The following is a 23,208-nucleotide window of genomic DNA, read 5'->3' as shown; positions in this document are numbered from 1 at the left end:
TATGCATTCATCAATAAAGGTCCAGCTCATGCGTCATAAGCTTTTCTCATGTCCATCTTAATGGCAATAAATTTGGTCTTCCCTTTCTTTCTTCCCCGAATGTAATGAAACAGCTCATGCGCTGTCAAAATATTATCTGAGATCATACGGTCGGGGACAAATGCTGACTGGGAGGGGGATATGACAGAGTTAAGAATCAGTTGCAGGCGGGTTGCCATAATTTTTGTAACTAATTTCATAATTACACTGCATAAGCTTATGGGGCGGTATTGATCAATGGTTTCTGGGTTTGCACCTTTGGGGATCAAGCACACGAGAGTGTCATTTATATCGGGGGAAGGGACGCAGTGGTAAAAATTCCTCTACGAATCTAACAATGTCGGCCTTGGTCATATCCCGAAATGTTGGTAAAAGAGGGGAGGTAGACCATCGGGGCACAGGGGATTTCAAAGGGCCCATGGCAAAGACTGGTTCGATCTCTTCTAAAGTGGGAATGGAGCAGAGGGTGGCATTTGTGTCATAATCAATTATAGAGGGGACCACGAGAGAACCTCCTCAATGGCCGGTTGATAATAGGATCAGCGAGTAGAGAGAGTTATAATGATCCATAACTTCAGTAAAAATTTCATGTTCATTAGAGGACCATTACACGATGAAAGAGCGCTTAAGTATTTTGTTCTGTTGCACGGGATCGGCGTTGAAGCATGAAAAAAGCGATGTTCTTGTCTCCATCTTGCGGACCAAGCAATACGAGATTTCTGCCACATCGCCGCTTGCCTCGCCAGTTCTTCCTCCAACAACTTGGAGATTTCCACCTCCTTGGCATGATTCGCCTCATTAGTTGGGCGGTCTTGAAGTGTTTCCGCTCTTTTAACAAGGATTGGATCTTAGCTTGCACCTTTCCAAACACTTCTCTGTTCCACTTGTTGGAACACGGGTTTACAATTGTCATTTTTCGTTGGAGAGATTGAGTGCAGTCCCTTTGCCCTTGATTGCCCAAGCTTTCTTTGCAACTGTTGAGACATCCGGGTGTCGGAGCCACATGGACTCGAACAAGGGTCGAGGACCGAGAGATACCTCCCTCTTCATCTATGAGCGGTGGATTATGATCGGACCCAATAGCGACCTTGATACACACAGTGGCGTCTCCATGGATTGCACGCCAAGCATAGTTTGCTAGTGCTCGGTCCAATCGATGCGAATTCTGCATGTCCTCTTCGTCTATTACTCCATGTATATTGAGGTCCGTGAGCTCCCAGATCCATGAGGTGGCAAGCATTGATCATATTCCTAAAATTAGCACTGTCTCTAGCCCCTTTGCGATTGCCCCCAGTTTCTCATACCAAGCCATATAAGAGTTGAAATCCCCCATGCAAATCCATGGCTCATGCCTTTGGTGACCAATGGAGATTAATTTATCCCACACCTTTTGCCTATTGCTCTTAACTGGGTCCCCATATACCCCTGTGATGAAAGTGATAGAAGAGTCCGGATTGGTGATTTGAGCATCAATAATCCGATCATCAGCAAACAGAATTTCCACCATAACCTGATTAGTCCACAGCAGAGCTAGACCTCCAGCTTTCCTTTGGGGTACAATCGAAAAGAACAGTTTTATAAATGAAAACCCAAAAATAGCTAATCATGTAATTTTCCCTCGTAAATACGACTATCTTTTTGAATGGATAACCCCGCGATATCCCCGATGATGTTCTCTGCACGGTGGGCCCTGAGAAGATATTTTGAAAAGCCCGACCGACCGTCTATGAGGTGGGGTACACTGCAATTACGTGTCAAACTGATGACCGTCAAACCTTTTGACAGATTTGCAACTCCGCGTATTATATTTCCACATGTTACTCTCAAGGGCTCACAGCTTGCATATTAAAAAACAATAAAATAAAATACCTTAAACAACGGTGAGAGTTCAAAGGAGCTAGTCGTCGTCCTTGACTAGATGCCACGTCATATGGGTCCCATATAAATCCGTACTTCAAAGCTATCAATCAGATCATTGAGATCGCAATCATGTGCTGGTGTTGAGTGAGTGGTGACAATGTGACACCTCTACCTCACCCTACTGTTTAATCCGTAGAGATACGAAAACGGCGGTGTTACATTTACATAGAAGAAGACATTCAAAAGACTGAAACACCCCTGAAGCATGCATGTAGGAAAAGGGTTGTTGAGATATCTCTGTTATGGGCAAAAATGGTGATTGTGGATAAGTTTTCCACGTCACTCTTGACTCAGTCAGCCCTATCATATCGGCTAGGGATTACCATAAAAAAACCAACAAATCTGTTTTGACGATAATAACGTTTTCTCCTCCACCTCTAAACCCAAACGATAAAATAACCACAGCCAATAGCGTACCACATGTTACATTACTAATTACTAACTTACCAAGTTTATTACAAATCACTTCACCTATTGCCAGATGCTAAGAACCAAACCTTCTAAAATCTAAATCATTGGCTCCTTCCCTGTACTAAACATAAAAATAGATATGGATTCTGATTCTCTTTAGGAGGACTCAAATTCCTTCCAAATTTCAAGGAAGGACTGTTGAAACTAAATACCACCCCATTTTACAACTTCCCCTCCACACCCACTTTCCCAATCCTTTTCCCTGTCTTCTTACCTTCTTTTTCCCTTTTTTTTGTTTTTTTTTTTTGTGATTCTGCTTTTCTTTTTTTTTTTGGCTTTCAACATTTGATCTTCTTTTTCATTTTCCCTGAGAAAATGACAGTCATCGTTGAACAACCAGCAGTTGGTAAGATTCTTATTATCTGTCTATCTAATTTATTAGATAAAAGAGTTTTTACGCTTATTTGATTTGATAAATGGGGAAGAGATCTGGTTGTTATTTTGCAGGAACCCAAAACCAGGATAAGAATATCAATGAAGAGACCAACAAGTTGGTGCTTGATGGTGGATTTGCGGTTCCTGGATCCAACACATTTGGTCACACCTTTAGGTATTTCTCTCAATCCCCTGACTAATTTTCACAAGAAGAAGACCTTCATTTCTGATATGGGCCTCAATTGCCTGAGCCCAGAGGCCCAAAATGACCCATTTGGCCTCATGGGTATATTGGCTCTGTTGCATTGCAAGCTAGTGCTTCAGATTCACTTATTTGAAATGGATTCAACAGGGCTTATGATGCTGAAAGCGAAAGGAAAAAGAGTGTTGAGGAATTTTACAAGCAGAATCACATCCACCAAACAGTTGACTTTGTAAGCCCAGACTTTTGATGTGAAATTATATTATTATAAATTAAGGGTTTAATTCCCTTTTTTTTGGAGTTTCAAAATTGAAAGCATAGAGTTTTGATTCTATAAGTTTATTTTGTATGGGTTCAGGTGAAGAAGATGAAAGAAGAGTATGGTAAGCTGAACAGGGTAGAGATGAGCATATGGGAATGTTGTGAACTTCTCAATGAGTTTGTGGATGAAAGTGACCCTGATTTGGATGAGCCTCAAATTGAGCACTTGCTTCAGACAGCTGAAGCAATCAGGAAAGACTACCCTAATGAAGATTGGTTGCACCTGACTGGCCTTATCCATGGTACATACCCACCCACCTATAATTCCTAAACTCTCTCTCTCTCTCTCTCTCTCTCATCACCTTGTTCTTGTATGGATTTTAGATCTTGGGAAGGTACTTCTACACCACAAATTTGGAGAGCTTCCTCAATGGGCTGTTGTGGGTAAGAGTCAAATTTGTTTATGAAGTTTATTTCACCTGTATATGGAACTAATCCTGCTTTTGTTGTTTCAAATTGATCAAAATATTCATATTACAGGTGACACATTCCCTGTTGGGTGTGCTTTTGATGAATCAATTGTTCATCACAAGGTAATATCATCTCACAATTTACAATTACAGAACTGCTTAGATGTTATGTTGTTAAAAGCAAATCACTAAACATTAACTTATCTTAAATCCATTTTGTTGTTGTTAATACAGTATTTCATAGATAATCCTGACCACCACAATCCTGCCTACAATACAAAGTATGGAATTTACTCTGAGGGATGTGGCCTTGACAATGTGATGATGACATGGGGACATGATGAGTATATGTACTTGGTATTGCCTATACACTCATTTAGATTGAGTCTAAACTCCTAATGTCTTAACACTGCATTTTATAAATGTTATAATTTTGCTCATAAGAAAATGGTAAAAACTAACTAAACTTACCCTCTATAGGTAGCAAAGGAGAATAAGACAACTCTACCTTCTGCTGCACTGTTCATCATTCGATTCCATTCCTTCTATCGTAAGTACTTAAGTTAAATGCTATTCTCTAATTATCTAGTCATACAGAAATACAAAAATATAGTAATTTTTGTAATGATCCATTTGATTGAAAAAGAATTTCAACCTGTCATTTTGCAGCTTTACATAAATCTGGAGCATATAAACACTTGATGAATGAAGAGGATCATGAGAATCTGAAGTGGCTTCACATCTTCAGGTAAGATCTCTCTCCCCCCCCCCCCCCCCCCCAAAAAAAAAAAAATAAAAGAAAGAAGAAACCTTCAAGTTCAGAATTTTTTTTTTTTTTAAATTTAATTTTTCATATTATTTGCAGCAAGTATGACCTTTACAGCAAAAGTAAAGTGCGGGTTGATGTGGAGAAAGTCAAGCCTTACTATCTATCCCTCATTGAAAAGGTGAGTTTCACCTACTTTTATTTTCATATTGCTTTTCCTTTGCCATTTTTCCTCCCTTTCTTGTCCTAAATTAGATGAATGTTGTTGCAGTACTTCCCTGCAAAGCTAAGATGGTGAATGTGATGGTTCAGCCTTGAAAAACTGATTGAGCAGATAATGACGATAATGAAGGGCTGTGTGGATACTAGATGGACTATCTTTTTTTATTTTATATTTTCTTTTCTTAGGAGAATGTCAATGGGTTGTCTATTCTCCAGTATGTTGCAAAGATGTAACGAATAATAAAATATTATGATTTCTGTGTGAAGTATTCAAATTTCTTTCTCCATTCTCTGCTCCATTGCCTCTCTGCTTTGAGTATTCTAATCAGTAAGTTAAGCCTAAAGAAATTTGTTTTCTGGGCTAATTATCCTCCATATAAATAATCCAAAATAAATAAGGAAACAGAGACAGAAATTATCCTTTTACAAGAACTCTCAAGTATATTCAAATCTAAAATAAACAAGGTCATAATGTGTAGAGCATAATTTTAAGACCAAGTGAGGAGTGAGGACAGAGAGTATCATGAAAAAAATAATTTATTTAGGTCTTTATAAATTGCCTCTAAACATGGTTGCAGGATATAATTGCACCTGATGTTGGCTTATTAAAAAAAAGAATGATCCCAGGTAAATGGCCACTATTAATAAACAGAGGTCATCCAGGAATGCATACTCTGTCCTTTATTAGCTTACAGGAGAAGAGACGGTCAAAATAGTTGAAGTTCATTATGTGCCTGCAACAAGGGGAAAAAAAATGTAAAGGTTACCTTAGTTCAAACCCAGGGATAAAACTGCTAGAACTACCACAAGTATACCACAACTAAAAACAAAGAAAAAGACGAAACAAACAAACAAAAAATAATTTATTTAAGGCTTTATAAATTGCCTCTTTAACATGGCTGCAGCATAAAATTGTACCTGATGTTGGCTTATTAAAGAAAAATGATCCCAGGTAAATGGCCACTAATAAACAGTGGTGATTCAGGAATGCATATTCTGTCGTTTATCAGTTTACAGGAGAAGAAGTGGTTAAAATAGTTGAGGTCCATTTTGTGCCAGCAGAAAGGAAAGGTTACCTTAGTTCAAATACAAGGATAAAACTGCTAGTACTTGAACTGCCACAAATATACCACAAAAACAAAAACTAAAAACAAAGAACAAGACAAAACAAACAAACAAAAAATCCCATCCCACCCATTTTAGAACAGGCAATCAAATACACAGGATGTTGAAATCCTAAACGAACAAAGTTGACTAATCCAGGATGCCTTGAAGGTCTTTGTCAAAAAGGACATCCTTAAAGATCTTGAATAAGGAAATTGAGAGACTATAATTTAGTTCAACTCAAAGTTCATGTTGCAGTTTGTGAAGTGAAGAATAATCACTAGAGTTAATTTTCCATTTCACTTTATTGATTTGCAAAGTTTTGGAGCTCAAATTTCCAAGTTAATAAAACTACTAGATTGTTACAGTAAATAGTTTGTTCAGTTCATAAATCCCAAAAAATGAAAAATGTGTTTCTGCAGGCAGTTTCAAACAAATAACTGACTGGTTGAGTGGGGAATGTGTGCTCTGTAAGACCACAAGGAAAAACTTGAATTTGAATTTTCACTTCACTTGTCTTGGCTAAGTCTAACATATGAATGAAGTCTAGTGCTGATAAACTAGGCCTGAATTTCCAGCAAATGACGAAACAAAATACAAAGTACAACCTCAGTAAACTGATTCACAAAGATCCTGCTTGACCAACCCCTAAAGCACAAACCATTATGCTATATATCCGAAGTTGATTCACCACACAAGGACGGGTTTCAAGTCAGGCAACAATGCCTAGAGCAATATACACATTCAAATGAAAGCTACTGATTGTTTTCCACATCAAGGGGATGCCCATAAGATTTAAGAATCAGTTCCAGCAACATGTGATGTTTGATGTTTGGGTTTCACACTTTCACCCAAAGATTTAAGAATCAGTTTCAGCAATAACCTGACCAGCACAACAGTTAAAATATGATAGTAGGGTTTGTGGGAATCAAGAAACTCATATAAATTATAGAAAGTGGTTATTTAGGTCCCTATAGGAAAGTTTTCTCTACTTCCAATGAAGAACTACATGACTAACAGAGTGAGGCTACTTGAACGATGCAGTTCAGAGTGCCACTCACAGACATGAAATCATGAAGCATTTACACGAGACTGCCTGACAATGTAACGCAGACTTCTCATCAGCACCTCCTTACTCCTTAGCAGGAAGACAAACTAAGGTACGAGTGCTGAACTGCCAAACTGAGATTTAACATTAAACATTTCCATTTGATTAGTTTAGAATTCATGTTTGGAGCCAAATAGCCAATAAAGGGAATTGGGGTTAGGAGACTACGATAACTCGTATAACATCTTCTGGCACAAGAACGGGGAAGTGGAATCCGACCCCAATGTCTTGTACACATTGCCTACTGACCCATCATCCAAATTCCAAGGAGAGGAAAGCTGACGTTTCTGAGGAATTTTCCCAAGCATATCATGAGCAAGTAGAGGAGCAAGTTAGAAAATACATTTACTTGCGAGCTGAGCTCCATCATCACCACCATAGCCGTCGCCATCGTTGTTATAAAGTTACAGTATTCTTGAATGTTTGCTTTTTAGATTCTTGAATGGGTTGTAGACTTTAGCTGTGCAACTTGTGAGTGCAGAGTTCGTTGAATGAAGCCGACCCATTGTCCTCCAGGTCATGTTGTCGATGCTGCGGTTCTCCAATCCAAATTCAATCTAATTCACAGCGAGGATTGAAATTTGGAAGTATATGATTATTTGAGGGAGAGTGTCGGTGAGGGTTACGAGCCATCGGAACAGTATCGTATGATAAAAGGCGCGGGGTCGTTTCAATTTTCATGGTTCGTAATCTCGGTATCGGTTCGGATACGCAGGTTCGGCTAGATTGGATAGGGATCGCCCAAACTCGGGCCAAGTAAGATACTTTTACCCTTGGTTTTTTGTGCGAAAAATATCCAATTTTTTGACCTTTTACTCTCATCTGTACAGGTGGATCAAATCAGTATCGGTATTAGTATCGGTATTAGGATTGATCTCAGTCGATACCAATTCGATCTAACCAAAATCGGCCAATCTAATATGAGATTACAAACTGTGCAAAAGAAAAAAGTAAGTTATAGCGTATCCTGCTCCAACAACTCAAAAAACCTTTTCCCTTATTTTAAATGGGCAAAAGAATTTATACATGGCATAGACATATATGGTCATACCTTCAATCATTTGATGGGAGAGAGATAGCGGATGTGTAATTACACTTATGCCTCTTATCCCCATCCAACGGTTGTAAAGCACGACCATGTATATACACAGCCATGCATAAAAATTGGCTTCTTAATTTTTTTTACGGTCAATGTTCTCTATGTCTCAACATAGATTACGCCCAGACACATGGGGTGGTATTTCTGCCATTTAGGGGGTGGGGAGGTCATTTCGTCCACCCCCATGTGTCTGGGTGCAGCCTGAGTCCCCAGCAGAGGGAACATTTGGCCATTTTTATATTAGGTATTTTGACGAGACGTAAAAACATCATGCTTGTGATGTGATAAAGTGTATATTTTTCAAAGGAAGGGGTTCCACGGTACTCGTGTGGGGGAAATCTTTCATATCATGTCAGTGGTGGTACAAAGAATGGTATATTTACATGGTAAAAAAAACTTTTTAAGAGGACAATGGTACACTGAGCATGTGGTGAATTTTTTCCCTTTTTCAATACTTCATTGCTAATACATGGGAAACTTTGTTTGAGCCGATACTTGACATATTAGTAGGGATCGTCATGTGTCCTCCACCTCATCCCTCTTTAGGAAGAAGAGAGAGGTGAATTGAATGTATGGAGTCACCACCTGGAGTAGGGTCTCGGACTCGTAATGTGAATGACTTTCTTAAAATGCTCTTTGGGGAATTGATCCATTGGTCTAGGTATGGGTCAAGTTACGATCTAGGGAAGGTATTAGTCACCCCCTGATCACGAAAGGAAGTGAAATCAAAGCTAAACATGACAAGTTTGGGTGTTTCGGATCTGCATAGAGTCAATATTAAAGTGAGGTCTAGTCGACATCGAAGAAGGAGTATGTGATATGTCGACATCGAACTGCTGTCGATAAACAACTGTCAACATCGATGGAGGTATTTTTGGATGTTGGTTAAAAAGGTCTCAGTGTCGAATGAGGGTAGACATTCAAGTGGTTTTGTTCGACATTCAAGAGAGTTGGGTCGATGTCATGGAAGATGTGGTCGATGTCAACTCGAGGCCTTCGAGTTTTGGTTTTAGGTTTGAGTATTGACAGGGGGATTTAGGCTGTTTGGGCTGGTTCTAAGCTAGGGTAGGCTGGTTCCAAAGAGGACTAGGTTAGGGCTAGCCCTTCTAGGGGTAGTTTGGACTGCTCAGGGGCTCTGGTTTTGGCTCCAATGAAGGTTTACAAGGTTTTCCTTCTCAGAGATATGGTGGGTGAACAATCTGGGGACGAAGTCAAAAAGTGCACACTTGCTTTAAATCTGCAAATACATCGGATCTACATCTTGGAAGGTGCTCATCATCGTCATGGGAGACCTTCGGAGGTAATGAAAAAATGAGGTGTCTACATTACCTTATTGAACTCATCCAAATGCACCTCAAATTTCACTCCCTCTAACAACTAGAGGTCATATAATGGTTTTTTCATAAACAATCGATTTCAATGACCTGAACTTGTACATGCTCTCCAGCTTTGCCCAAACTTCCTCTAGATCCGCTAACCCGATAACCTCACGAAGAGTGTTATCCTCAAGATACAACTAGATTGTGTTGATTGTTAGATCCAATAACTCTTGCCAGTTGTATTCCTTCATCTTCTCTGGCTTTTCTAATTTCTTTGTGAGAACCTTGATTGTCCCCTCCCACATATGAATATTCTTCATCCATTGTTGTCACATAATCAAATCATTGTGGTCATTGAAGTGCTCATTGGAGAAGCTTAAAGCTTTCACCCCCATCAAATTTACTTAATCTGTGCCCTTTGTACTTGCCATCAACCTCAACAAACTTGATTATGATTGATCTTTGTATGAATCTACACAATTTATACCAACGGAGCGAAATCTACTCGATCCCTTCTACTACATTCAAAACATCGAAATACCTTAGGAACACTTAACCTTTGTAGTATAACTTATGGACAAAATCAAAATTTTCTTATAGAAGCCAAACCCATACAATATCAACTTGAAAAACACTTAAAAAAATCCATGAAAGCTTGCGTACTTTCTTCTCAAGGAAAGTACGTGTCTCTCTCTCTCTCTCTCTTCACTTTTCCATCTTCAATGTGCGAATCACTCTTCTTCTTCTTCCTATTCTAGACTCCCTCATATCTCATGTACTAATCTGATTCTGGAAATTTTCTTCTTCTTCCTCCCTCATGTATGAAATTGGAATCAAACTTCGGAATCACATAGTGCTTCTCCATGTATGCCTCTTTCATCTATTTCTATCTCTTTCCTCCAATAATTCCATGGATGTAGAGAAAAAAAATTAGGTCCGCGCACTATAGTGAAAAAATACCTTATTCTGATCTCTTTGCGTATTGCCCTTTCCTCAAATCTCCATGCATGCCCTACAATGATTAGTCGAGTCTCGCTCTAATACCACTTGTTGGGAACGAATGCGCAACCACAGGAAAAAAACCAAGCAAATCATCACATACAACATGAAAATTTTAACGTGGTTTGCCACAAATGCATACTTCTACCCAAGAGAAATAGATATTTTTTACTAATCCAGAAAAGTTCTTTACAACACCCTCCACCTCACAAAGTGATCTTCTCTTTTACTTGTGTTTAGGTTTTTCCAGCAAAGTAAAACCTTAATCCCTCCGCTATTACAATTTAACCCTCGTACATGCAATGGGCCTAAAACACGACCCAATTAAAAATACAAACCTAATAATTATTTGCACCCCCATAATACAAGACATGCCCAACCTCAACAAGTAGTAGTACACTCGACATAAAATTTGTCCTCCCATTAGACAATAGCATATATAGGATTAGTTTTGTGGAGGGTTTTATATATCAAGAGAATTTCTATACCAACGGCTTTTTTGCCAATGGAATTGTCTATTGTGGCCTAAAGTTGTCGATCCCATTAACTAATTGTGGATTAAATTTCAAAGACAAAGGAGTTAACAGGTATTGTCAACAGGATCAGATCTAGACTTTCAACTTGGAAAGCTAACCATCTTTCTTATGCAGGTCGAAAAGTGCTTATCTAATTTGTTCTTAGCTCCATACCTGCTTATTTAATGTCCTCATTCTTATTTCCTATAAAGGTATGTAAATCCATTGACTCAATTTGTCTCAATTTCTGGAATGGCAACATTGATTCTGGTCAACATCACAACCCTATTGCCTGGGATAGAATCTGCTTACCTTTAGCTTCTAGTGGTTTAGGTCTTAGGAAATCTGAAATTCAAAATAAATCTTTGATCCTTAGACTTGGTTGGAGACTCATTAATAATCCTAATGACTTATGGGCTAAGGTTTTAAAAGCAAAATATTTTCCCAATTCCTCTATTTTTTATCAAAAAATTATCATCAAAAGGGGATATTGGTCTTGGAACAGTATTGCCCATTTACTTCCCATCTTAAAGTCAATGTCTTTTCGCATTATTGGTGATGGGAAGAACTCTTTTTTTTGGATTGATCCATGGGTTCAAACAATTCTAGGTTTTTGTCTTACTGACGTTATGCAAGACTTTTCAGGGGAGATATGGTTTGTAAGTATTTCGAACAGAATAGACTTATTGCTGGCTTACTTCCCCCTCAATTCCCTATTGCTTTTGTTGTTGCTTGTGCTTCTGTGTCTCTTAATAATAACTTTGATTCTTGGGTATGCTCTGTATCAAAGAGTGGTAATTTCTTCACTCAAATTGTAGCTAAATTTCTTACATCTCCGTTGAGATTGTCTTCTCATCCTAGGTTTGCTGGTTGGTGGCACTTCCTATGGAAGTTACCCATTCACCCTAAATTTAAACACTTCTTTTGGTGTGTTTTACATGCCGGAATCCCGGTTAAAGCATCTCTCTCAAAATGGATCACGATCAATCCCCTTTGTGTTTTATGTGGCTCTTGTCCTGAATCCATATGACATCTTTTTCTCTCATGTGACTGGTCTAAACATATCTGGATGGCTGGTCCTATGGGGTTGAGAACGGAATACTTCTCCCATCAATCTTTACTTCACCTTTGTAATTATATTCTCAATGATAATCTCCCAAACAAGCAACTTTCCAAATGGTTCTTTTCAATTTTTATTATTACTTGTTACTTTATATGGCATGTCAGAAACCAAGTGGTCCATAAATCTATTAAACCAGACTTTGTCAAAGTAATTTCAAACATCCATAAATGGTTGATAGACTTAAATATCTCACCCCCAACCCATACTTCGCTTTCCTCTATGCATTGTTCTACTACGAGCAATCTGCCTATAGATCTTTGTTTCAAATCCTTTCCCATATTAGACTACTATGTTCTGATTTGTGCAGGAACTATTCAATTCTCCCGAAAAGATCAGGGTGGATGTGTTCTATTTTGTTGGAAGGAAAATTTTTACTAACGGCTGCTGGTTTCCTAGGTACTAACGGTTTTTTGGAGACAGAAAGTTTTGACCTTCTAAAGGGTCTTCAATATGCAGCTCGGCTAGGTTACAACATCAAGGAAATCCGGTGCTTCAACATGGAACTCCCTCTTTTGCTTCAAGACCCAACTTTCGTGGTTCAACCATGGATATTGATTCCTCTCTTGTCTCAAGCAGCTGAAGGAACAAGAGGCATTCCGATCACTTGCCCATGGAATACATATGTTTCTAGTTTTGCAAATTTTATAACAAAATATGTAGCAGTCCACAAAGAACAAGTTGTTCTCCATCATAATATTGTTTAGGCACTCTTATCCTTCCAGTAATATATTTTCCTTTTTTCATCAAAAAAAAAAAAAAAAAAAACAATATGGGCAACCTACGAATGAGAGGCCTTAGTATTCTGCTTCAAGAGATTGATAACCATCAGATTTTCACTTTCCAAGATAATGAACTGAAAGTTTATGAGCTGCAACAATGGAGAGTGCTTTTCATACTACAAAGATCTCAGGCTAAGGGTGTTAAACGGTCTCAATTTTGAAACCATAAATGAACTATTTATTAAACAGTTGCACGGTTTCAATTTAAATAGTTCGATTTGGCTTCAGTAAACAGTTTCTGTTTGATTTTGACATATTTATGTACATCTAAACGGTCTAGTTCGGTTTAAATCATTTAAATAAATGGTCTCAATGTTGATACCATAACCGAACCCTTTATTAAACGGTTCGATTCAGTATCGATAAATGGTTTTGGTTTGATTTTGACACCCTTCTTAGCCACATATGGAAAAGTAGATCCAATGAACTTCACAAAACCACCGACAAACCTGTCGTGGCAATCGCAAAAAACACCAGCAACATCAACGTTATTTTTTATGTATCCTGGAGTTAGAGGAATCCGTCTAATATCCAATGTAGTACGTGTGAGAGCAAAATGAAAATCCCATGTATCAATATAATGTTTGAAAGGGCAAAATTTCTTTGAAATACAAAGTCATTAAATTTACACAATGGATCACATAATTGAGATCAACATATAATTAATCTAATGTATTCTCCATCTATCCAACAATTAGAATGATTAAATCATTTACCCACGTGATAAAACAAGCTGTTGGTCTATGCAAGAAAATTATATTTTAACATAATCTTTTGTCCTAAACACAATATATAACGCTTATAAGGGGAGTGTACGTCTTCCCGATGGGCGTGCAGATGCATGGTTGGGATCCATGTTACACAATGCTTCATGTTCAAAATTTCAAATACAGGGGGTAGGATGGTCATTTTCGCTCCTATGTGAGAAATTGGAGGAATTGGAGCGGAGAGCGAATTGGAGGTGATAATTATTCGGGTCACATGCCGTAAGAGACTGGGTCACTATACTCATTTAGTATGCATACGTATTGCAAGCGTGATACCATAAAAAAATTAATTGGTTTATTTTTAAGTAGAAAGTTTTCCTTCATCCACGGTGAATGAAATCAATAGTCAAATATGTCTTTAAGTAGAAAGTTTTCCTTCATCCACGGTGAATGAAATCAATAGTCAAATATGTCCATCATCATATTATTAGAGTTGTTCATACCCTTGTCCCTTGGGAGTCTGATTCAACGATGATTAAGGTAGGGCATCCTTTCAAGGCAGTTTGATCCCATTTTAATTTTATAAAAGGTTTTTAAATACAATCATGGAAGGTACACTAATACCCTCTCTCCTCTTTCATGAAATGATTTCTCTATCTTGATATATACCAAGGATTCAGATCTTCTCTTTCGAGCCCAACGCCTAGGGAGTGCCCAGTGAGGCATCCAACAATGCTAGATTGCCGGGCACACCAAAATGTGTAATGGACCCATGCAAGTACACATCCCTGCCCGCCTAGCAGCCCAATGCCGTTGGATGTCTCACTGGGCTCATAGGAGAGGAGCCTGATCCATATAACAAACTTTTTTGTTGGTCCGTTCCTGTGCCGCTTGCTCAGAGAACCTTCTCTCAACCTTTAAAACCTACCCATACATTATGACCTAAGCTTTGTCGTGTTATATTCATAAAAAAAACAAAAACAACAACACATTCTGCCATCCCATTGACTGTGATGCAGTTTGCTGCTGGTAGAGATGAGAATGGCTTCTTCCATTCCATGTTGGAAATTTTCTATATATAGATGCATTTTAACAACTTACATTGGTCAAAAACATACGGCAGTATTATTTAGCTGTATCCCATGTCGTACGTAATCTTGCCATAACTACTTCCTCAATTCTCATGATTTTATAGTTTAAATTAGGGATATGGAACTGGGCCGGTCTCTCCCATTTGAAGTTTTTGGATGACTTTGTGACTTATTTCGGCTTTTACTAACTTAAATTTGTATTTCAAATTTTTTTTTTTTCTTTCTACTTTGAATATTTTATAGGCAAAATAGAAAGAAGAAATGACAAGGAAGGGCGGCAAAATTTATTCCTTTTGAGTGGTCCAACATACGAAATGGAACCAGAAAATTTCACTTTCAAAATTTTTAGAAATCTTTGTTTCTTTTCCTCGTCTCAAACATTGGTTCCAACTGATTCTAGGTGGGTCAAAGTTGGTGGAGGTATATCTCATACCCGATTTCGTGTACTTCAACCATGGTTGTCTCCATCCCTTGGCATCTCTAAACCGGACTAATTCTTCCCTTTGGAAAAGAGAGAAAGTTTCGTTGATTATTATAATCTAATGATGAAGATTGCACACCTAGGCCTTGGTCTGGCGGTTTGGCAATTGGATCAACTCTTCTCAATATGCACGGGTGTTTGACATATGCACTAATTAAGTATTAGTTTCTAACTTTCTATGAAGTGTGTGTTTTGTGGATCCTTTGTATGCCCCTTATCGACCCCCTTCACCGAAAAAAGAAAAGAAAAAAGAAAGAATGTTTTCTGCATGGGATGCAGGGGTCACGCCCACGCACAACAAGGTCAAAATGACCACCATGCCCTCATGTATGGTAAAAATTTCACCCCCTTTTGTGCCATCGCATGTGTTTTCATTGGCTAATGCACGTGGCATGGCCCCTGTGTCCCACCCAGAAAACAATGTCCCAATAAACAAATACAAAGATCTTCAATTAGGTTATTAGTTTCATCACAAATTGACAAATTCTTTAGGCCCCGTTTGATTAGAAGGGACTTAGGTGGGATGGGAGAATTGGGATGGAAAAATACTGATGTGTCACTTCAAAATCTCACTCCAATCTTATTTGATTATCATGGGATGGTGAACTTACAAAAGCTAACGAAACATCATTAATGACTTTGTCTGCTTATGTGGAACTTTGGTTACTATTTATGAGAAAAGTAATTTCACTTCAACATTTTCATCTTAATAAAACTCCATCAACATGTGGGTCCTATTTTCCCAACAATCCCACCCACCTTCCCTTTCGAACAAAAGGGGCCTTATGGATTATCGAGCTCTATAGAAAAAGGGGATCCGACTTTTCTCTATGGAGCTTAGCGCCCAGGGCACACCCAGGGGGCATCAAAGGGTGGGGTTGTGCTACACACATCTCGACACACGCCTAAACATATGTGCAGTACAACCCAACGATTGGATGCTCCCTGGACGTGCTGAGCTCCCTGGAGACGAGCTCAATGCAAAAAAAGGTGACTTGCCCACCCTTAAATCTCCATCTAACAAGTGATGGGGTCCATAACCTTAGGAGCATCGATAGTGTTAGGTTGTTGATTTAATACATAAGACAATATACAAAGTTGTAAATAGGGGGAGATAATGTTTACTATTGGAAACAGTTATCATATTAAAAAAAGGTTACCATATTAAATATTCCCTCTTTAGGGCATCAACTATACAAGATGTAAAGAGTGAGTATGACGTGAGGTTGCGTAGATGTGGTGTGGACTATGGACCACCAGTTTTATTCTCTTACGAATCATAGTATGTGCCGCACGAGCCCTTGGGGAATGTAGGCGTGGCGCGTTCTAAACCTAACCCTAACCCTAACCCTAACCCATTAATAACAAGAACGGACCAACACCATTTCACCTGTCATTGCCAATCAAAGTTCTCTATAATAGCATAGGTGGGTTGGTAGGTAGTGCTATACAGGGTTGGACCGGACTCAGTCTGGTTGAACCAATTTATGGTTTGGGTTCGAACCGTCGTGATGGATAAGAGGATGTTGTGGTCACGTGGCAAACGGTTCAGTATTTCTAATTACGCGTATGTGTGTTTTGCAATAACGAAAATGTCGTTCTTTTGACACTTCATACATAAAGATTCTTTCTGGCCAGGCTTTTGCTCCTCTGTCGTTCTTCTTACTGTTTTCATTTCTCGTAATATTAAAACAACAAACTGGAAGAAAAGAAAAGAAAAGAAAAGAGAAGAAGCTCCTCTGTCGTTCTTCTTACTGTTTTTGTAGATTTTATAGATTTCCTGTCATTTTTGATTTGGAGGTACGGTTCTTTGTTCGTTTCGAGTTTTGGTATAAGTTTATAACTAACGATAACTAATAGAAACAGAGATTCGGAGAGAGTAATTTAGATTTGCAGAGCTTTTTTTTTTCATGGTTTTATGAGAGTTCTTACTATCTGATTGAATTTAGGGTTTTTGATTTGGGCGTTGGAGGGATAAAATGTTTTTAGTTTCAGATTTAAGGTTTTTGTTGTGATGAGTACCCACCCCTGTGGATGGCTGCTGCTTCTTTCTGGTTTATCTATTTGTTTGTGTTCCATGGATTCAATTTCTTCGTCAACCCTAGCTTTTTCTCCCAAATTTGGTTGGTTAAAGCTTCGAAGGAGGATTTCTCAATCCTTCAGTACGATTTGGATCTGTTTGTTCATGATTATTCACCTCCTTCACCGCCTCCGAATCCTTCGCCACCCAATCCGCCATCCGTTTCTTGTGAGAAGGATCTCAAAGGAATTGGGTCACTGAGTACTTCTTGTAAGCTTAATACCAGTTTGCAGCTCGAGGATGATGTGTACATAGAGGGGAAAGGCAGTTTAGAAGTCCTTCCCGGCGTATCCTTGCGTTGTCCTGTCGCTGGATGCTCAATTATCGTCAACATTTCTGGAGATTTTAGTTTGGGCCAGAATGCGTCTGTTGTGGCAGGGACAGTTTTTTTGCTGGCACGCAACGCGAGTTTGCTTGATGGTTCCATTATCAATACTACAGGTTTGGGTGGCGCTCCTCCATCTCAGACTAGTGGCACTCCGCAAGACCTTGGTGGTGCAGGTGGGGGTCATGGGGGCAGAGGTGCTTCCTGCTTGACTGATAAGTCAAAGCTTCCGGATGATGTATGGGGTGGTGATGCGTACTCTTGGTCATCACTATCAAAGCCTTGGAGTTATGGGAGCCAGGGTGGCTCAACTAGCAAGGAGGACAACTATGGTGGTGGTGGTGGTGGACGGATTAAGTTGGATGTTGTGGACCTTCTTGAGTTGAATGGGACAGTTTTAGCTGACGGAGGTGATGGTGGTCTCAAGGGTGGAGGAGGTTCTGGTGGCAGCATCTACATCAACTCTCGTAAAATGTAATATCTTCTTTTATGGCATACTTCTGTTTAAAGCAAAAACTTACTAATGCATACAATCTCTCATTATAACCTTATGCTCTGTTATACATCTCTGGTTCTCTGGTGAAACTTTTTTCTCATATTGCCTGCCTGTTGCTTGTTGAAATTGATGGAGCAATTTAGTAAATTTAAGTGTTTTTCTATTGTTCATATGGATCCTGTGTATTGCCGGTTACAACAACTAAATGATTGTGAAAGAGACATATTTCTACTTTCTTACTATAATTTACTCCTTCATTATCTGGAAAATTTACTTATTATAAGTCACTCCTCCATTGTCTGTAAAATTGTAGATAGTTTTTTCTGCTTGGGCGTGTCTGTAACTAACAGTCTCTTTCATGAATTTTATGAAATTATTATATCCATATTTTTTCGACTGGATATCCTTTATGCATTATATTGCTTGACAAACTACATAAATGGAATGCTGGCTCAAATTATAATTTTCCTTTTCGGTGGTGGGAAAGTTGGTGGTTAATGGCTCCCTAACTTAAGCTTCTCTCTGCTTCATCCATCCCACTCTATTCCTTTGGACAACATCCTCTTCTACATCTCCTTCACTGTTTATCATTTCCTCTTTTTTTTTTTTTTGTTTCTTTCCTGCTCTGTTTCCTTCTTCAACGGTATAATTGCCTAATTTATGAAAGATAGCTCATCTCCCTCCTCATCCCCTCATAGATTGTTCATCAATAGCGAGGATCCACATTATATATATGTATATGTAGCCTTCTTAATTCCAAATATAATTGTCGTAAACCCTTTAGATTTTAAAGCATTCCTTCTTAATTATAATGTAGCATTTACACTTCTTTGGTCTCACCCACCAAAAACTATATCATTCGCAATCATGCACTTTGGGACTTCATCTTGCTTGTGTCTAGTGAACTCATCTATTGATCTGTAACATTTATGAAGTGTTAAGGAGTGAAAACTGATCCCTAGTATATGCCAAATACAACTTAACTCATGTAAGCCTTATCCCAGGTTATGGGATCGGCTGCATGAATCCTGTTTTGTCACATTTAAAGTCATATTTGTTGTTGACCTTAGTATAGAGCTAATGTGATTGGAAATTTGCTTCTCTCCATGAATAGTTCAAATACTGGTTTTAATTCTGTGGTCTTAGTTTGATAGATATATCTACTTGAAGCACCTTTTTTACTCCTGGCTTAAACAAGTAATCCCTCTAGGAACCCTATTTAATGCTTTTTATTAGTTAATAAAGACATGGAGTTGGGTATAGCAATTTGTAATTGTTGGTTTAGTGTTGGGGAATAAAAGGTGAAAGGGATAACAATTTTGGTCATCAGGTTGATTTCTCAGAAATTTGAGTAGTAAAGGTAAGAAAAGGAAATAGGTCTGGGGTGTCCAGCCGCTATCAGCCTTACCACGATGTGTGGCTGAGTTTGAGCCAGATGTTGGCAAATATAGGTTGTAGCCAATCCAAACTGTTGGATGGATAGGATTTGATGCAGATCATAGACAGAAAGAAGAAGAGGAAAGGGTCTGGTTCATCATTGAACCAATTTTGACCCAAACCAGGCCATGCAATTGGGTTGTCTGGTTGCCTTAAGAAAACCAGGATTGTGGTAGCTGTTGGACTCCTGGTTTCCTTTTATTTTATTATTCTATTGTTCAGTCATGCTGGGCTACCTCTTAAATGTCTCCAGCCTTCTTTTGATCTCCTTTATTAGAGTCCTGTTTTGAAGGATCCTTCCTTTCTAGGCTACGTATGGGAGTTTCCTATTTTATTTATACTTTATTTCCTTGGAACAATATTGAAGAAATTGAGTTTTGCTGTGGTGTGCTAAGGCGTAAGCCTGCTGGCCAATTATACTCCTCCTCTTGTTTCTTTTCTACCTATTCTCCCCTCCCCATCAATCTTGTCCTCTCTCCAGGTTTGTCCTGTATTTATTTCTGTTCTTCTTCTCACTTCCCGTATGTGCGATTCCCTGATCTGGGTGACCTAACAGATGAGGACTTGGGATTGATTCATCTCATTCCTTCTCCCCTCTCTCTAATATTCTGGGAATCAGTTTACCAGTCTAGGGTGACTCAACCCTCGAGTATCTTCCTCTAAAACTCCCTCTGCAGCGATCTAGTAACCTGAAACCAGATCTGATATCACCTCTGCCGGTAGGTTCAGGTTCGGGTTCAGACCTTAAATCCTCTTTTTTCACTTGCTGTTTGGGATAACCATTAGTTGCGTTCAAGAGGGATTGGAGTTGGCAATCATACCCTAAAATTTCACGGTAATCAGAACTTGGATGAGGGAGTTCTCTTGATTCATACCTTTGCTGGTTATCGTAAACCAGTGCTGTAACAAAAAGTAGAAGAAGATATCTTCTTCTTTGAGACAAAGTTAAAATGGTGAAACCAGAGAACCAAGAGTGATGGGAGGGAAAGGAGATGGAGGAGGGAAAGGGGGACTGACTAGAGATGTTGGATCGAACAGCAGTCCCCCCCCCCCCTCTCATAATGTCTTTATTTATACTAAACCAGAATTACATAGAGAGTTTCCTAATCTTACTAGGAATAAAGATTAGAAACATAATTACAGTAGGAAATTAAACTAGGTCTAGGACTGAAGCTAGACTAACTTTAATTAACAATAGTAAAGGGGTTAGGAAGGTATCTCAATCAGAATGAGGAATATTCTAATCGAGATACACACTTAGCACTATCTAATCGAGATACATACTTAACACCCCCCTCAAGCTGGAGCATACAAATCACCTTGGCCCAGCTTGGAACCTTTTTGATAAGCAGGGCCAAACAACGGTTTGGTAAACATTTCACCAAGTTGGTTAGCAGTCGAAACAAATGGAGTAGAAACCAACTTTTTCAGAACATCACAAAGTTTTCCTCTCTTGAAACACTGGATTGATTGCAATATAAATAGCAGCTTGATTATCACAAAACACCTTCATAGGTTGAGTGATTGGAAACCCCAACTCCTGAAGTAATGACTTTATCCACATTAATTCAGCTGTAGTATGTGTCATCACCTGATCCTCAGCCTCCACACTTGATCTAGCAACAATAGTTTGTTTCTTGCTTTTTCAGGTGACTAAATTACAACCCACAAAGGTACAATAACCAGTAGTAGAATGTCTATCACCATCAGCACCAGCCCAATCAGCATAAAAACACCCTATCAGATTAACATTTTGTTTGGGTCGATAAATAAGTTCCTTACCAGGAGCTCCTTTTAGGTAACGTAACACATGGTATGCAGCATCCTGCATCCCAATGGATTTTCTTTGGTGTCTGAAATTGACTAATGGCTCCAACAGCAAAAGATATATCTGGTTGAGTAATGTTAGAGATCGAGAATAAGGGTCTCGGTATTAGCGCCTAGTGCTAATACCGAGACAAGTTTAGTAGGGGTATTTTGGGGTTTTCTCCTCTTTGTATTAGCTCTTCCCTATTATTTATTCATATTGGTGAAGAGGGGAGAACAATTCATTCGATTGTTCTCCCCTAAGGATTACAGTCCATCGGCTTCTTTTTCTTCCCTCTCTTCTCCCTTCTTCTTTCTCTTCTCTTCTTCTAATCCATTATTATTTGCATGGTATTAGAGCTAGGCTCTTAGGAATCGATTTAACTTCCTAGGACCTACTCTATCACTTTCTATTCTCATTGAAGTGGTGATTTGAAGTTTCGTTTCCAGGTTTGAAGTTTTTCATGGGACTTGTTTGAAGGGGAGGCAGCACCCTATGCTGCGATTTTTTGAGGGTGTTTGAGACTAGTTCATGAAGATATAAGAAGAACTATGTCTCCTTTTTGGTGGTTGATATCGATTCAGGAATAGCAAGTGAAGTTGTTTGGAAGAGAATTCAATTTCTGGTTTCGGTTTTTTGGCAGCATTGTTCGATCTTTTTTTTCTCCCTGGATTGATTGTTGTTGAGGCTCGATTTTGACTTGTTGAAGATCTTATTTTTTTTTGAAATCAGTGTTTTTCTCCTTGGAGGGACGTTGTTTGCCTGCTGCATATTCCTTTTATTTGGTCGAGATGGTTGATACAAGTGATGAATCGAAGGAGGTTGTTGCCGAGGTTATCTCGGGTTCTTCCAAGTCTATAACAGAGAAGAAATTGGAGGATGTTAGTAATTTCCAGCAATGGAAGAAAATTGTCTGGGTGGTTCTAACTAGTCGTGGGCAACAAAAACATCTTACCAAAGACAAAGCAGAGGATGATGAGGCTTGGGAAATTGTTGATGCACGAATTCTGGGCCAGATGCTGAACAATATGGCTTCCCAAATCGTTGATTTAGTGACTCACATAGATACTGTGAAGGAGTTGTGGGATTATTTACATATTCTGTATTCTGGACAGAATAATTTGTCTCGTATTTATGAACTATTATAGGAATTCTATCGTGCAGACAGGATGGTCGTCCATTGACCCAATATTTTGCTGATTATAAGAGGATGTTTGAAGAGTTAAATGCACTGCTGCCTATCAGTTCTGATGTGAAACAAATGCAGGACCAACGGGAACAACTGGCTGTTATGGGGTTTTTAGGTGGTTTGGGTCAGAAATAGGACTCCATACGGTCCACCATCCTTGGAGGAGATAGAGTTGCCTCCCTTGCTGAAACTTTTTCTCGTGTTCTGCGTGTTTCTCGTGATACTTCTCATGAACCAACACCTGGTAATGGTGAGAGTTCAGCTCTTGTTGCATTTAGCCAGGGGAGAGGCAATGGTGGCTGCGGTGGTGGCATTAGTGGCTGTGGTGGTTAGAGTGGTGAAATTTCTGGGTCTGTAAAGACCTGTAATGATTGTGGTCGCCCAGGACATATCCAACGTTTTTGTTGGAAGCTTCATGGTAAACCCCCATAGTAACAATATGCCAATTCAGCAACTAATACTGAGTCTTCTATTCCATATTCTGAGGGTAAGGTGTTGAGGTTGTCAGATGAAGATTATGCTCGGTTCACTCAGTTTTAGATATCTTAACCTTCTACATCCTCCACTGCTACTTTTGCCCAAACAGGTAATGCCACTACGTGTTTCCCTCTTCTCGCCCCTAGATCATTGATTCGGGTGCATCTGATCATATGTCTGGTGTGTCATGTAATTTTTCTTCCTTTTAGTCTACCGAATCTACTGTTACCTTGGCTGATGGTTCCTTTGCCAAAGTCATTGGCTCTGGCACTGTTTGTCCCACTAATTCTTTGTTCTTGTCTTCTGTTCTTCATTTGCCTGACTTCCCGTGTAACTTACTTTCTGT

General features: G+C 39.0%; 2 protein-coding genes across 2 annotated transcripts in view; both read left to right on the top strand.

Annotated features, from left to right (window-relative positions):
* Nucleotides 1–2,725: 2,725 nt before the first annotated feature.
* On the top strand, nucleotides 2,726–22,009 carry LOC122667204 (inositol oxygenase 1-like). Its single transcript, XM_043863447.1, has 13 exons — nucleotides 2,726–2,776; nucleotides 2,878–2,980; nucleotides 3,158–3,239; nucleotides 3,366–3,570; nucleotides 3,653–3,712; nucleotides 3,809–3,861; nucleotides 3,973–4,095; nucleotides 4,219–4,288; nucleotides 4,408–4,486; nucleotides 4,604–4,685; nucleotides 4,776–4,817; nucleotides 15,195–15,201; nucleotides 21,999–22,009. Exons 1-11 carry the CDS (start codon nucleotides 2,746–2,748, stop codon nucleotides 4,800–4,802), a joined length of 915 nt encoding a protein of 304 aa, XP_043719382.1. The 5' UTR covers nucleotides 2,726–2,745; the 3' UTR covers nucleotides 4,803–4,817; nucleotides 15,195–15,201; nucleotides 21,999–22,009.
* Nucleotides 16,922–23,208, top strand: part of LOC122667203 — a 55,795-nt gene continuing 49,508 nt past the window's right edge. The window contains exon 1 of the mRNA XM_043863446.1: nucleotides 16,922–17,930. Coding sequence (XP_043719381.1) covers nucleotides 17,086–17,930 — 845 coding nt within the window. The 5' untranslated portion in view covers nucleotides 16,922–17,085. The remainder of the gene's footprint in view (nucleotides 17,931–23,208) is intronic.

This window comes from Telopea speciosissima, chromosome 7, assembly GCF_018873765.1.
Source record: "Telopea speciosissima isolate NSW1024214 ecotype Mountain lineage chromosome 7, Tspe_v1, whole genome shotgun sequence".
NCBI lineage: Eukaryota > Viridiplantae > Streptophyta > Magnoliopsida > Proteales > Proteaceae > Telopea > Telopea speciosissima.
The sequence above is the reverse complement of the archived record's forward strand: the minus strand, read 5'-3'. Positions and strand labels throughout refer to the sequence as shown.

Excerpts from the sequence above, each read along its gene's own strand:
- LOC122667204 (XM_043863447.1), top strand. The coding sequence starts at position 2,746 with ATGACAGTCATCGTTGAACAACCAGCAGTTG. Across the intron at positions 3,240-3,365 it reads TCCACCAAACAGTTGACTTT|GTGAAGAAGATGAAAGAAGA; the intron begins GTAAGCCCAGAC and ends GTATGGGTTCAG. Across the intron at positions 4,686-4,775 it reads ATCTATCCCTCATTGAAAAG|TACTTCCCTGCAAAGCTAAG; the intron begins GTGAGTTTCACC and ends ATGTTGTTGCAG.